General features: G+C 43.2%; 1 protein-coding gene across 1 annotated transcript in view; it reads right to left on the bottom strand.

The window, feature by feature from the left end:
- Nucleotides 1-3,999: 3,999 nt before the first annotated feature.
- The window catches only part of PTGIS (prostaglandin I2 synthase), a 58,065-nt gene continuing 46,086 nt past the window's right edge, over nt 4,000-15,978 (bottom strand). Inside the window, exons 7-10 of the mRNA XM_036752342.1 lie at nt 14,676-14,844; nt 12,140-12,321; nt 9,542-9,693; nt 4,000-6,925 (exon numbers count right to left, since the gene is read on the bottom strand). Coding sequence (XP_036608237.1) covers nt 6,721-6,925; nt 9,542-9,693; nt 12,140-12,321; nt 14,676-14,844 — 708 coding nt within the window. The 3' untranslated portion in view covers nt 4,000-6,720. The remainder of the gene's footprint in view (nt 6,926-9,541; nt 9,694-12,139; nt 12,322-14,675; nt 14,845-15,978) is intronic.

Below are 15,978 nucleotides of genomic sequence, written 5' to 3'. Positions count from 1 at the left end.
CATTACAAATGTGATATGGTTGAAGGGAGAGGTCCCTGGGTCCCTGGGACTGCAGTCAGTGGACCCAGGTTCTAGTCCCAGCCCTGGCCCTGAGTGTCTGTGATTTGTCTTGTCATCTCTTAGGTCATCTGTGTTTCTTTCTGTAAAATGGGAGACCCTTACAGGTGTCAATGAATTGTTTTTAAAAAAAAAACAAACACTTTGCAGTATAGGGTAGAGGCCAAGGCACTGACCTGGGCACAGGAGACCTGGGCTCACTGTATCACCTTGAGCATGTCACCTATCGCTTCCTAAAAGAAGAGGTTAGACTAGATACTCACCAAAGTTCCTTCCAGCCCTAATATTTTCTGTTCTAAGTTCGAAGGTCCCTTCTAACCTTATTTTTCTAAACTTTCTTTATTGGTGTTTTTTTTTCCTTTGTATCAAAGTCATTCCCTATCCACCCCCTCCAGACTGAAATCCCCTTCTAGACAAAAAGCAAACAAACAAAGGGAAGCATGCACTTTCACTTACAAACCTTTTCTGATGGTGTATATAATATTCAGTCCCAGTAGTGTTCCACCTTTCTTCCATGAGGGAAGGGGATTATTTCATTATCTCTTCTCCAAGGTCTTTATTTTTTTAATATGATATTTTATTTTCCCCCAATTATATGTTAAAACAATTTTTAAACATTTTTTTAAAGTTTTGAGTTCCCTCCCTCCTTCCCTTCCTTCCCCTCTCCCTGAAATGGTAAGCAATCAGATACAGGTTATACATGCTCAATCATATAAGACATTTTCACATTAGTCATTCTCCAGGGTCTTTATTCGTTTTTCCACTACTCGGAGTTAACTTCTTGGTGATCTTTCCATTTATGTTGTTGTACATATTGTCTTTGTTCTACTAATTTCTCTCCACCAGTTCATACAAAAATGCCACAATCCTCTGAATTCCTCATAATCATCATTTATTATTGCACAATAATATTCCATTTCATTCATTATACCAGTTTTTTCAACCCCTTCCCAATCAATGGACACTCACTTGCTTTTCTTCTAGTTCCTTGCTACCTCAAAGAGTATTGCTATGAATATTCTGATACACATTGGACTTTTGTGCCTAATTTTTACTTCCTTGGTGCAAATGCCCATTAGTGGGATTGAAGAGCATCAGTCACTTTCCTTGAATCATTTGAAACTGAAATCGAGACTGACTGGACTACTTCACAGCTCCACCAAGAATGCACCAGTCTTCCTATAATCCCTCCGACATTGACTACTCTTATCTATTTTCATCTTTGCAAATTTGCATAGAGTGAGGGAAAATTATTTTAATTGAGAAAATTAATGAGAGTTTTTAAAATTTGCATTTCCCTTACGATGTTAAAGATTTTGAAACATATTTCGCTTTTAGCAATATTCACTCTTGGTGACATTTAATTCTTAGTGATTTGGAACATATTTTCATGTTGTCATGTATAGTTTACAAATCTTATTTGAAAGCTGTTCGTATCCTTTGACCACATACCTACTGAGGGAATGTTATATGGTTGCATTCATTCCTTGTATATTTTGTACATTGGACTTTCACGGGTGATGTTTGATGTTTTTCCTTCCTCCATTCTGCTGTTGTATGTTCTAGTGACAGCCCTTCTGTTCTATCATTCTTTGGTTTAAGGCCAATTCCAGGCCTGACATTCCATGTTCTAAGATTCCCTGTAGCTCATGCTTATGTTCTAAGGATCAACTCTTTCAACTCTGACATCCTTTCTATCAATCCACTGACATCAGTCCAGTCTATTGTCTCCCTCTCTGTGGGGAAGTTGGAGGGGAATAACATGTGGTCAGACCTTAGGGTCAGGCACACAGATATCCTAAGACCCCCCGAGTGCCCTGCACTGTGCTGAATGCTAGAGCAGAAGTCGCTGCCCCTGCCTGTTGAGCTCAGGGACATAACATGAAAGATTTCAGAGCAAAATGGTGGAGTTTTTAAATCTTGATCAATGGGTCCCAGCTAACTGGGCACCCTAAGCAGATTTGAGGGTGAGAGATGTCACGTCAGTTTCAGGAGTCATAGAATAAGAAAACCAATTCAGAGCAGGGATTTTGTTCTAACTAAATTCCAGGGCCATGTTAGTCCCTGTCCAGCCTGACCTCCTCCACCTTGTCTATCTCCACTCCATCCTGGGCAGTATCATCATCATCATCACCATCATCACAGCAGCTTGCCTTTATTTAGAGCATTTTAAGGTCTTGCCATGCTATATCTTCTTTGCTCTCAAGTTTTCATAATAATGACCCTGAGGCTCAGTAGGAAACTCCCTCAATAAACAAAAATTCCATTATTGTGCTTCTCAATTAATTTACCAAGGCAGGAAAATGGATGTGAGAAACATTTTCCAACAATAAATGTTTCTGGGGCCTATTCTATCCTCAGTAAACTGGAAAAATGAAATTGTCTAGAATACATTATTCTTTCCCAGCTATAGGCATCCTGCTAATTGAGGAATGAGGGACTGTGCTAAAGCGTCAAGAGCTCAAAAATCATTCAGAAGACCTGAGTATTAGTCCCAGCTCTCCCTTACTGGCTATGCAAGGGGCCCTCTCTGTCCCCTCCCCCACATCACTTCTTTTCCCCAAATTTCCTTTTCTGTAAAATGAAATTGTTGAACTAAATGATCTCTAGAGCCCCTTCCAAGATTCTGTATTCTACAGGCCCTGCCAACTCTAATGGTCACTATATGGAAAACATAACTCTGTGCTTTTTCTATAAAAATATTACTTTTTACTAAAACAAGCATGAAATTTGCTAATAGAACCTAAACTTATAGTTCCAAAATAATAGCCAAATAACACAAGATTAAATAAAAAATGCTGAGATACACTCTGCTCCCCTTCTCACTACTCTTTAGCATTAAGAATGTGAATCCCTTCCCTAAAGCATTAAAGTGAAACCCTTTCAGTCTCTTAGCTCCACCGCTGTGACTTCAAAGTCCCTGTCAAATGGAGCTTAAATCTTCCTGAAAGCTCCCATACTCTAGGAAATGTTTGCTATCTCAGCCTTTCCCTCACTTAGCTAGAGAAGTAACTGCCCACAGGGGTCCTCCTTGGAGCTCTGCCTTTAAAGGGACTATGCCCCTTTCCCAGAACATACATTTAAAGAGTACAGCACATAGTTTTAGAAGAAAGCTATAAAGTACTCTCTGTTTTTGGTTATCCTCCAGAACATGTAATTTGGTATCTCTTGCTTCCCTTTCTAATCCAAGCTCAGGAATAAGGCAGCTAAACAGTTGCTATGGCAACCTAGTCCATTCCTACAGTCCTGAGGGGCCCTGATTTTTCAGATGGTCTAGCGATCTGGAGGTGAGGACGGTCAGCTATGCACAGAGATAGGTTTCCCCAGCACCAGGAGGGAAAGCCCACTCCCTCCCTCTTCCTTGAAATTGTCATTGATCATAGCTGCTGCCTAAGGCCTCCAGGACCTGGGAGATCAGTGGCAGAGAAAGGGTGGCATTTAATGCAAACTACATCCTGATGTGATTCTCCAGGCACCATCCATTTTGCAGATTAACTTGCATGTCCCAGGGCTCTTTGCTCACCTGTCCTTAGCCAAGAGGTCTAAGCTGTGTGTGTGTGTGTGTGTGTGTGTGTGTGTGTGTGTGTGTGTTTTCTTTGTATATCTGACTGTAGTTCAAGGTAAAATAGGAATTTAAGGGAATCATCCATTCTTTGGGTTTTTATCACACATTCCTCTCTCAGTTCTGCTTTGACTTTTACCACCATATCTCAGCAGTCTTATTACTCTGTAACATCCCTCTGCCCATTCTCCCATTAGCGAGTTCCTCTCAGAACCTCCATTTTAAGGAAGGACCCAGGCCTGCTATTTGTCATTCCTTTCCCACCTCTGACTTCTGGTTCTCCCAATTTCACCCCCACCCCAGCTTCCTTTTATGTGTTTTCTTTCCCCTTTAGGATGTAAGCTCCTTGAGGGCAGGCCCTGTCTTTTTTTTTTTTTTTGCTTTCATGTATATTCTTAGCAGGTAGCAAGTGCTTGGCACATAGTAAGCACTTAATAAGTGCTAATGAATTGATGCTAGTTCATCTAGCGCCTCCATCCAAGCCAGCAACTGAGAGTTATCTACCATAATAATATAATTCTCAACCATACACACTTCTCTTTCATCTATTCCTTTTTCTTCTCCCTTGGCTGTATCTCTAACTTGCCAGGTCACCTATTTACCTCCTGTCCCTCAGTTCTACTAGGAACACCTGGAGCTTAAAAGGTCATTACCTCTTGTAATGAGAGGAATTGTCATTTGTGAACTTAATGTCAAGAGGAATTTTTTTCTGAAAGGTGTAATATTATCTTGTGCAGCTTTTCTTCCTTCTCATTCCGTCCCTTCTTGGGAAGTGGAAAAAGTGATTACTTAATGATAATGTAGGAATGTGAATGGGCCAGCAGTGATCAGGAGGTGATGTGATGGGCTGACAGGGAGCCCCGAGCTTGAAAGCTGATGAATGTGTCAGAATATGAGGATGCCAGGAGAGGAGGCACAGCTGTGCACCCAAGGCTGCTGGGGCAGCCTGCTATCTGGAGACGTCAATTATTCCACAAGCCTATTCAAGGGTATCGGAAGATAGCCTCAGGATCAGAATTGGTGCCAGTCTTGGACTGGTTGGAAAGTACTGAATATGATAAAAGAAAGATCACAGAATCCAAAAAAGCATGGAAAGACTTACATGAACTGATGCACAGTGAAGTAAGGATAGCCAGAAACAATATGCACAACCACAACAATTTGATGGAAAGAACAACAATCAGGAAACAATCCAAAGGGAATGTCACAAAATTATAAGGAACAAGCATAGCCTCCAAGTGGAGATGTGAGAAAACACCTCCTCCCTCTCCCATATAGACATGGCAGGGTCCAGAGCTGTAGAACATTGCATGTAATGTCAGATTTTTTAAAATGCAGTGATTGGTTTTGTTGATTTTTTTCTCTTTTTCCTCTTTAAAAAAATTCTTTGTTATGAGGGCTGGCTTTCTAGAAGGAGGGAAAACCCAGGGCAATGTAAAAAAGTGATATCGATAACAATCAATTTTTTAAAAAGGACAATGGCTAGAAGGCTAGAATAGGGTTAGAAGAAACTTAAAGAGTTTCCAAGGCTGAGAGTATTTATGTTGAATACTTAGGGGTTTGTGGGGAGGTGTGTCCATTGGAAGTGAGAGTGGAGAGTGAGCATACTGCACATATTGGCACCAAAGAAGTTATTCATTTTGAGTGAGTCTCTGCGAGCCTTGGATGACATGAGTGACTAAGGAGAAGAATAGATTCAGTGAGTACCGCAGGCAGTGCCAAACAGATCAGTCCCAGTTTTGGACAGAGCCCCACCCCGAGCTGCATAGTATTTAGGAATCTCTCACCCACTATGTATAGATGTGAGTATGGAAGAATCATGATGGTGGTCTACTCACTAGATTGGATCTTATGTCACTTATCTGAATTGAGAACTTTCTGAGTTCTTCCTAGCTTGTTTTGGTTAAAAAATAAACAATGCCTGAGCGAGGGACACAAGGAACCCCAATGCATGGGGCATGCAGAACTGGGTGAGGATTATTTGACAGAAGGAATTGGTGCAGCATACCCCAATTTGGCGTTTATGTTCTAGGATGTGAGTCACCATGTTCTTTGAAGAACCAGAGCAGAATAACAAGTAGTTGTGTTGGTCCCTGGACTGAAAGGGAATTCTGTTGCCCATGAATTCAATGCAGGCAAACTTTTGGCAGAGAGGACAGCTACCAAGCAAGTCAAGGTCTAGCACCCAAGTGAGTAGGTCCTAGAATTGTACACCAAGAGACAGTGCTAGCTAGAGAACATGAAAGGCAATTTGGAATTTGGATTGCTGGTTTTCTAATCTGGGCAGGCAAGGCTTTTCAGAAACCAAGAAAATCAGGGAGGGGCTAGGGCTAGGCCCTCCCAGGCAGGGGTTAGGGAGTTGGAAAGTTTGGGAAGTGTTAGGAATAGCTTTACATGGATGATGGATTCTCCACTTGCACTTCAGAAAGGAGTAGAGTATTGGGGACTGGGAGGGAGTCATTGCTATAAATAGCTTTGGTGTATGTCATCAAATCAGTTGATATTCGGCTACTCGTTTTGTAGTGACAGGGAAAAAAGTCATGAATGGCCCAGGTAAGTCTGAAGTTCTACATTCCCCTTTGGGTTATGTGTGGCCCTAAGCTGCCAACTCTTTGAGATAGGCAGGCAATCAACTAATGTGGTAGGTCTATGCTCCCTGGAGCGTAGTGTGGGTCCACAACCAGCTTATCTTTGTTCCAAAGTCCAGACAGCCTGTATTAAAGCAGTGATACATGTCATAGAGGTGGCTTAGAGGTACAGATAGGATCCTTGCTGACTGAGCTCCATCCTCTGCCCCTATAGAAGAGAATGCTAGCAACAGACGGACAACAAAGAAAGGAGGAAGCGTGGGGCCAAGCTCAAGGTCCTCCGTATTGGTTCTAGGAAGAAGCTCCCAGGAAGCTGATATGATTTGGCAAAACTTCTAAACCAGAAGAGGAAGTATTCTTTGCCCTGTCCTGGAAGGGCAGATGAATCCCATGATACCAGAAATAGAATCTTTTTTTCAATAGGAAGGTTCTTGGAGGAAGAAAGGAAGGGATTGGGCAGAGAAAAGGAAGAGAGATGAGAGTTCCAATGAGTATGTTCTCATCATTAGCTTTTCAGGCTTCTGTAATTCTCCCAGGGGCTGGAAAGGAAAGCCCTGTGGAGCCCGGTGTCTCTCTGGGCTTGAGTCTATAGCAAATGGTGATATCGTGCTCTGGCTGCATCAGTCCAAACCCGTACCTACTGCGGTCAAAGCTGGGGATCTTTTCCTCGGGATTTTTCAATTTCAGGTCAAACTGCATCATCAAAATAATAACAAACCTGTGGAGAGATGGACACTCAATGGCAAAATTGGCAGCTTCAGTTCGCTCTTCTATAAAAATAGAACCAATTCCCCTTACCACCTACTTCACAGTGCTTGTGTGGAGGTGGTACGTGTTGTAGCCAGTTAAACTAAGGTCCCTGGGGGCAGGGTCTGTTTTTGCTTTTTGTCTTTGCAACCTCAGCGCCTAGTGCAATGCCTGGCACATAGTAGGTTCTTAATAAAAGATTGTTGACTAATTTGACTGATTAAACAGCTAGGATTATCCTGGGGTTTGAAGTGAGAAAGGATAGAACTGGAAAGGCTTGGATGATTACTGGCTGTGCCATGGATAGGTAAATCACCTGATCTCTTTGAGCTTAGCTTCCTCGTACAGAAAATGAGAATGATAATATTTGTGCTATCTCCCTTACAGGGTTGGAGTAAGGAAAGGCTTCTGTAAATCTTAAATGTACAATGCAAATGTACATTTCGTTATTAGGGTTTAATGGAATTTGAATGATAAGAGACTGCAGAGACTGTCTTCCCCTTCTCATCCACCATATTGGTCTTGGGGCACATAGGAGGAAGGAAACAAGAGAACAGAAAAGAGAGAGGCAAGAAAGCTGACAAGCGAGGAAAAAAGAGGGAAGCCAGTTCACTTGCTCTCTCCTCCATCTACCCCACTCTGGCATCCATTGTCCTTGTCTTTCACAAGGTTCTTCACCAAAGATTTAGGTCATTCTTGGTTTGCTTCCCTATAAAATGAAGTGCTTGAATTAGAAAGTCCCGCCTGGCTTGGATCATTCTGTGGAGAAGCATAATCACATAATGCAAAGAGTCCTGGACCTGGACTCCAGAGACCCATGTTCAAATCTCAACATTTGATTCCTCTCGTTCAGTTGTTTTCAGTCGTGACTGACTCTTCATGACCTCATTTGGGATTTTCTTGGCAGAGATACTGGAGTGGTTTGCCATTACCTTTTCTAGCTCATTTTACAGATGAGGAAACTGAGGCAAACAGGGTGAAGTGACTTGCCCAGGGTCACATAGATTGTAAGTGAGGCCAGATTTGAACCCAAGAAGGTGAGTCTTCCTGACTCTAGGCCCACCATTCAATCCACTTCACCACCTGGCTGCCCCAGTTTCTAACTATATGACTATGAGCAAATCCAAGTCTCAGTTGCCTCACTTGTAAAATGTGTATAATGCCAACCTCATCATTGTGGAAATAGCTTTTTACTCAAGGTGTTAGAAAAATGAGAGGTGTTATTTGAAGGTACCTCTTAGGTGCAGTTGCAAGAGCACAGGATTGGAGTCAGAGATTCAAATCCCAACACTGCCACTTCCTACCTATGTGCCCTAGGCAAGCTATCCAAGCTCTATTTTCTGGGGATAGTGATCATGTCTTGTTCTTCTGTGTCCCACACTGTCCCCAAAACAGGACTGGGCACAGAGGATTTGCTAAATTGCAAGTCTGAAACCTTGTTCTCAGGCCAGCCTGGGTACCTCAAGAATCTGGTGCTGAAGTACACAAAACCAGGAATCAGGGCTTATTAGGTTTGAAGTGTCCCTGAGCTCATCCTTTGCAATAGTTTAAATATGGCAATAAATCAGCTTGAGTTAAAAGGTTCAAAATGTTCAAAAGTAGCTGCCCCAGGGAAAGCTGAACAGTCTGTCCAATGTCTTGGCCAGGGAGCTTTCAGATGAGGGATTACTCCTGCCAAGGCATTCTTAGTGAGGAAAGATAGTGGAAGCTCCCAAATGCCCATCCAACCCTGGGACATCATGGTCAAAGGAAAGAGGTTTGTGCAGAGAACTCAGAGGCTTGGGTTCCAATCCTGGCTCTTCATTAACCTGAGTGACCTTGGGCAGGTTACAGCCCTTCTCTGGATCTCAACTTGATCCTCAGTCCAAGAGGGCAGCTTTGGACACTAGTCCATTATAATGAAAGGGGCAGTCTTTGCAAACTTGGTGGAGGAAGGAATCATTTATATGTTAAGTTAAATCCTGACCTTTCTGAGGTGGTAGAAATCTATTTTGTCCTTGTTTTCAATTTAATAAATATTAAGGGCTTACTATGTACAGGCCTCTCTGCTAGGTAGTGGAAAGACAAAAACAAAAATAAAACAGTCCTTGCCCTCAGGGAATTTACATTCTACTGAGGATACAACATGTATGCAGGTAACTAAGTAGGAAATACATACAAGGTAATTTCAAGAGGGAGAGAATGCTTGTAACCAAGGATTTGGCATTGTCTTTCTTCTTTCCTTGGTAAGGGGAAGAGGAAATTAGTAGAAGTATTAAACTCTCTGGGCCTCATCTTCCTCCTCTGAAAAGGGTCTGGACTAGATTTTCTCTAAGGTAGCTGCCATCTCTGAATCCTATGGGTTCACCGAGTCTCTGAACACAATTGAGCTCAGCCAGCTCAGGGGCTTGAAAAGTTAAAGGCATTGTGGCTACAAGTCGGGTTTAGGAGTTAGGAGGTTTAGTGAGTGGTAAAAAGGTGAAAAAAAAACTCGATGGATGACCAATGTCCCCTAGACAAGCCCTGAGAGGAAGAGCCAGTGGCCAACAAAGCTGACCACAGGGCAGTGAGGCCTGAGGCCCAGGACAGGATCCTTTATTACACTTACTGCTTTATGCTGTTGATTGCATGACTCCTTCCCAGACACATGTTAGTCCCAGCTCCCCAAGGCAGGTTGTAATTCTTGAGCCTCTTCCCGCCCTTGTAGAAATCTCGCTTCTCACTCCCATCCTGGTTCAGGAATCGGTTGTACTTGAACTCCTGAAATATGAGTCCATTTTCTGTTATTTCCGGGAAGGTGGCAAATGGGGCAGTAAGAACTTAGGATTTTCAATTCCCAAGGTGCCTCAAAGCCTCGAGCCCTTGGGACATGGTATCAATTCTCTTCTTTTCATAAACTATGAAAACCTGGCTGAAATACATATATGCATACATACACACATACATGAATGCATGCATGCATGCATACATACATACATACATCCCTCAGTACAATGCCTTGCTTAAAAAATACTTTTTGGCTTAACTTGTTTAGGAAAGAAGTATGGTATAGTGGAAGGGGAGCTGGCTTTAAAGAAGATCTCGATTTGAAACCCTTCTCTAACATTTACTACTTGTGAGTACTCTTAGTACTTGTAAATACGTTTAGTATCTGTAAGTACATTTAAAGTACATTTAGTACTGGTGAGACCTTATATAAATCCCTTAACCCCCTCTGGATCCCATTTTCCCCCTCTGCAAAGTGAGGGTTCTGGATTAGATGACTGGATCTAGGATCCCATCTATACGTAGGTATGCATGCACACACATATTTATGGATATGTATGTTAAAATTAGAACTGACCATCCTAGACCATCAAATCCGATCTAACATCTACTCTAACACTTAACCTAAAGAGAAGGAAACTGAACCCCAAGGGGTAAATTATTTTCTTGAGGTCATACAGCTACTAAATGATAAAGTCAAGACATGTCAAGTATTCTCAAGACTTCTCAACACTCAAGTCTTCTGGCCCCAAATTCAATGCCTTAAAAAAAAATTACACCACACTGCCTCTTGTTAGGCGCACCTGTATGTTGTATGTATGTGTGCATACGTATATATTTGGGAGCACATATGTGCATATAATGATTTTTGTGTGTATGTGAGTATATGTATACCTGTGCTGGGCTCTGGCCGTGTCAAATGAATCTCACAAAATGCTCCATTATTACTTGGAATTGACTCCTGCGACTTGCTAGAAAGTCAGAGAGGTGGCTTGACTGGATTAAGGTTGATCCTAGATACCAGCACTGGGAAGGGAAGGGAGAGGAAGACAATAAGATTTATTGAGTGCTTACTATGTGCCAGGGACCTCACCGTGCTATGCATTTCGCAAATATTATCTCACTGGATCTTCACAACAATCCAGTGAAGCAGGTGCTCTTAATATCCCCATTTTACAGTTGAAGAAACTAGGTTAAACAGAGGTGAAGTGATTCATCCAGGGTTTTACACAGCTATATGCTGTTCAGTTGTTCAGTCATGTCTAACTCTTCATGACTCCACTAGGGTTTTTCTTGGCAAAGATACTGGAGTGGTTTCTCATTTCCCTTTCCAGCTCATTTCACAGAAAAGGAAACTGAGGCAAACCCGGGTAAGTGACTTGCCCAGGGTCACACAGCTAGTAAGTGTCTGAAGCCATCATGAAGATGAGTCCTCCTGACTTCAGGCCCGGTGCTCTATCTATTGTACCACCTAGCTGCTGCTACTCTTGTTCGTCTTCCAGAGGCAGCACCAGGTCCACTGGGACCTCCTGGGGAATGAAGGGCAAAGCTAATACAGTGGTGTTATGATCCAGGGATTCAAGCTGAGTAGCATATCAGCCTCCAAAAAAGGAGGAGATGGGAGGCAAAGTCAATTTGGCTGGGAATAAAATTGTGTGGGGGAGAGAGCCCAGATATTCCAGCAGAGAAACCCAACGGCTCTCATCACTTCTGGCCTAGAATACTGCGATAGCCTCCTAATGGCTTCCAGTCTCTCTCCCCTCTCTAATCTATTTGCAGTAAGTGCTTGTTGGATGGACAGATTGATGGATGGATGGATGTTTGCATGAATGAATGAATGAATGAACAAGTCATGGTGGCAACCGGAAATCAGTGTGTCCTGGGAAATTAGGGTTTGACTGATAGGTGTTGTCTTCCCAAGTTGTTTTTGGAGATCATTAATTGAAAACAGCAACAATTTCAGCTTGTATTGTACTTTGTGGTGACAAAGTGCTTTAAATCTTATTGAGAGCAGTCATGGTATGGTGGAAGGAATACTGACCTTATTGAAGTCAAATCTGGGTTTAAACCTCCATTGTAACATTTACTGCGTGACCTTGGGTAAGCAACTTCATGTTTCTATGCTTTCTGCATCTGTAAAATGTGGACTGCTGTTCTGAGAAAAAGGGCTTTTAAAGTATTATACAAAGATGAATGAATGACCCTGTCAGGTCATGTGATCTCCATTTTACAGAAGAGTAGACCGAAGTTGAGAGAAATTGAAGTGACTTGTCAGGGTCACACAGTTCTAGATGATATCTATCTAAATGATAGAGTCAGGGTTCAAACTCAGGTCTTCCTGAACCTAAGCCTTGGGATCTCTGTGCAAGAAAAAAAAAAAACAAAACCTCATTCCCATCTTGGTTTCCATAAAATGTTAAGCCAGCAGGATGGCCATTACCTCTGGGTCCTCGTAGATTTCTGGGTCCCTCTGAGGCCTGAGGAAGGGGAAGAGGAGGAGGCGGTCACCTTGCCGGAGGCTGTACTCTCGTCCATCTGCCAAGGGCAGCACCAGGTCCACCAGCACCTCTCGGGTGATGAAGGGGGCAGCTGTCAGTCTCAGGCTCTCACTTAATACACTGTCTGCAAGGAGCAGGAAAAGAAAGATGAGATAGCAGGGGAGGGGCCCTTTGGGGTTTAGGCCGAGTGTTGTTGTTTAGTCATTAAGGTCATGTGCAACTTTTCATGGCTCCATTTGGGGTTTTCTTAGCAAAGATCTTGGTATGGTTTGCCATGGAGCGGTTTGTGATTTCCTTCTCCAGCTCATTTTACAGATGAGGAAATGGAAGGTTAAGTGACTTGCCCAAGGTCACACAGCTAGCAAGAATCTGAGGCCAGATTTGAACTCCGGAAGACGAGTCTTCCTGATTCCAAGCCCAGCGCTCTATACTGAGCCACCGAGCTGCCCCTTAGTCTGAGTAGGAGGTAGCTACATAGCTCTAGGTTCAAGAGCCTCAAATTATTTCTCCCATTGTGCCAGTGTTTCTTCAGTGCTGCTGGGAGCACAGGGTTTTCTGAATCAGGTGTTCGCTGCGTGACTCCGAGTAAATCACATCGCTTTTCTGAAATTCAGTTACTTCATTTATAAAATGTAAAAAAACCAAAACCAAACCACTTCCCCTACCTGTCTCCTTCAAAGGGCTCTGTAAACCTCGAAGGAAACCAGAAAGGCGAGCTGCTATCATTATTTCTTTTTGACATGTGATTTTTACTTTTTTCTCAATTACATGTAAACAAGAACCTTGAACATTTGTTTTTTAAAATTTTGAGTTCCAAATTCTCTCCTCCCTCCCCTTATTGACAGAGAGGCACTGTAGCCCTGGAGAGAGAGCAGGAAACCAGGAAGACCTGAGTTCAAGTGCCACCTTTGAAATAGATTGACTGTGTGACTTTGGGCAATTCACTTAACCTTACGCTACTCTAGGCCACTCTCTAAACCGCTGGTTGCAGAGAAGGTGCTGTCCTCCATTGTTAGAGGGAGCTACCTTAGCTGGGCATTCCCTAGACTAGTGAAATCTCAGGTCCAGTCTGTATCAACTGAGATAATATCTGAATAGAACTTGTCACAGCTCCTGATACAGAGTAAGTGCTTAATAAATGCTTACTCTACCCTCACCCCCCCCCCATCCCTATCCCTGATTATCTAGACAGAAAACTTGATAGGGGAGGTGAGGGCAATGAACCAAGCTGCCCAGGTTAGAAGGAATGTCCAACTTCCTTTACTTTGAATCTCTGCTCACCAAGTGACTTTCTTATCTATAATCTGGCTTCCTGAGAGAACCTGCAAAAGAAGAGGCACCAGTGATTGATATCAATCACCCTGCCCCTGTTGTGATAATAAAATAAAAACCATGATAATAATAACAGCTTCCATTTCTATGACATATTAACATCTACAAAACCAACCCCTTATTTAATGACTGGAACATAATAGGTGCTTAATAAATGCTTATTGTCTGACCATTGACTTATATAACAAACAACATACACACTGACTACGGCAATATAAGTGGAAAGAACAGCAAAGTCAAACTGTGAGACAAATAGAGCAAGTATTCCTAGCCCCATCTCATCGATGAAGAAACTAAGGCTCAGAAGAACAAAATTTTGCTCCAAGAACACGCTAATGGTTGTAGAACTTGAGCCTGGGTACCCTGATTGCTCAAAGGAAGAAACTGAGATCATGAAGTGAAAGGACAGACACCCTCTCTGGTGGTCCCATTGGGTGCCAAAGCCCAGTGAGGTCCAGCCCTTATCTCTCTTGGACCCTTCCCTCACTGTTGGTAGATGCAACCACTCAAGGATGGAAGACTCTCAGAATGCTCTGAGAATTCACAAGCCCAAAATGGGGAGTTCTTAAGGAAAGAACCCAATCTAAAATTTAAGAAATGGGGCAGCTATGTGGCACAATGGATAGAGCACTGGCCCTGGAGTCAGGAGGACCTGAGTTCAAATCAGGCCTCAGACACTTACTAACTGGTGACCCTGGGCAAGTCATTTAACCCCAACTGCTTCACAATAAAATAAAATAAAATAAAATTTAGGGAAGGACAGGAACAGGGTCTCTTCCTGAGGCAGCAGGATGCCTGGCAGACGGTGAAACAAACCCATGAAAAAATCTAGTATTCTGTTTCCTCCATATTCCCCTGGTGGGGAAAAAGGGAATAGCTAGGGCTTTAAGAATTGCTGCCTTTCTGGGGTCTGCTTCCTCCTTGATACCCAGATGGCCAAGGACACCAGGAATGAGCTTCACCTCCATGATATGCAGATGGCCAAGGACAACAAGAACGAGCTTCACCGGTTTGGCAAGTTTGCTGATTGTTAGGACTGCCTCTAGCCTGAAGCCATTATTTCTCATCCTGGTCTTTCCCAAGGCTGAACACTGGGAATGGGGGCCTGAGTAGGAGGGACAGAGTAAAAGAATAGGGATCACTTACCAAAAATAGGCATGCTATCCAGGACTTCCTGAGGAATACTGGCCATCTTGGACGGCACCTGCCCTTCCTTCTGGAGGGTGCTTTCTAACTCCCCAAGGACAGCAGCAAGAGCAGGGGGAGTCTTCAGGAGAAACAAGAGGAGCCAGAAGGCAGCAGGACCAGCATTGCCCTAGAAGGGATAATCCATCCCCCACCCCACCCGGCAAAGAAAATCTAGTTACACACCACTCTTAATACCAATGGTAACAGTCTTGATGTCAGATTGATGTCATGTTTCAACAATCCTTTGAGGTCAAGATCCTGATTACTATTATTCCCATTCTACAAATGAGGGAACTGAGCCTAATCAAGATGGCATCTAGGTTATTCTTTGTATAATGGAAACAAGCCTTAGACTTGGAATCCAAAGCAGAATTCACATGTTCCTGGTTTTACCCCCAACACAAACTCTTAATGTGTAAAGAAATGTGTAAAACACTGAACTGGCCACTGGGGAGATAAAAAGTTTGGAAAAGCATAGACCCTGCCTTCTTGGGCAGAGCAAATTATTTTTTATATCTTAGTTTTCTGAGCAGCAAAGAAGGGATTAGCAACCCTCCCCCCCTCCTGCAATGGCAAAAAAAATGCTTTCAAAAATTACTCTGAAGGAAGCACCTAATATTTAAACTTAATTAAAACCTAACAGAGGAAGATTGTGGGAGGATGGCAGAATAAGGCAGGAAATAACCTGGCTCTCCCAAACTCCCCTCCAAATAACTTAAAACAGTGCCTCAAATTGAATTTTAGAGTGGCAGAAATAATAAATAGTCGGGGTAAAGCAGCTGTCTAGCCCAAGACAGCTTAGGAAGATGCTAAGAAAGACCTGACCCATTGAGGTGGTGGTCTGATAGGGGTGAAGGGCAGACACCACAGTGTCAAAAAACAACTGCTTTGGGGGAAGCTGTGTCAGGGGTAGACGCAGCTTTGGGAACTTTCACGCTCTGGGTTGGTGGCTGATCAGGGGAAGATTGCAGGGGCCCTCTGGTGGCACTGAATGTGAGACCCAGGCACATTGACCAGACATGATCTTAGGATGTGGCTATTGTCAAGGAGAGGAGAGTGAGTGAGGTCCCAGAGAGGTGGGATGGAGAGGATGGATTGTGGTCACTTGCATAGTGACCACATAGGAGAGAATAGTCTTTGGTTGGGATTCCAAGGCAGAGGGATGAGCTGACCACAAGACAAATGTGGTGCATTTCCAGCACTGCAGGGGGTAAGAGACTTTGCTGTGGCAGTGGTGGGGGGGTGGGTGGGAGTAGAGCCT

This window comes from Trichosurus vulpecula, chromosome 3, assembly GCF_011100635.1.
Source record: "Trichosurus vulpecula isolate mTriVul1 chromosome 3, mTriVul1.pri, whole genome shotgun sequence".
NCBI lineage: Eukaryota > Metazoa > Chordata > Mammalia > Diprotodontia > Phalangeridae > Trichosurus > Trichosurus vulpecula.
The sequence above is the reverse complement of the archived record's forward strand: the minus strand, read 5'-3'. Positions and strand labels throughout refer to the sequence as shown.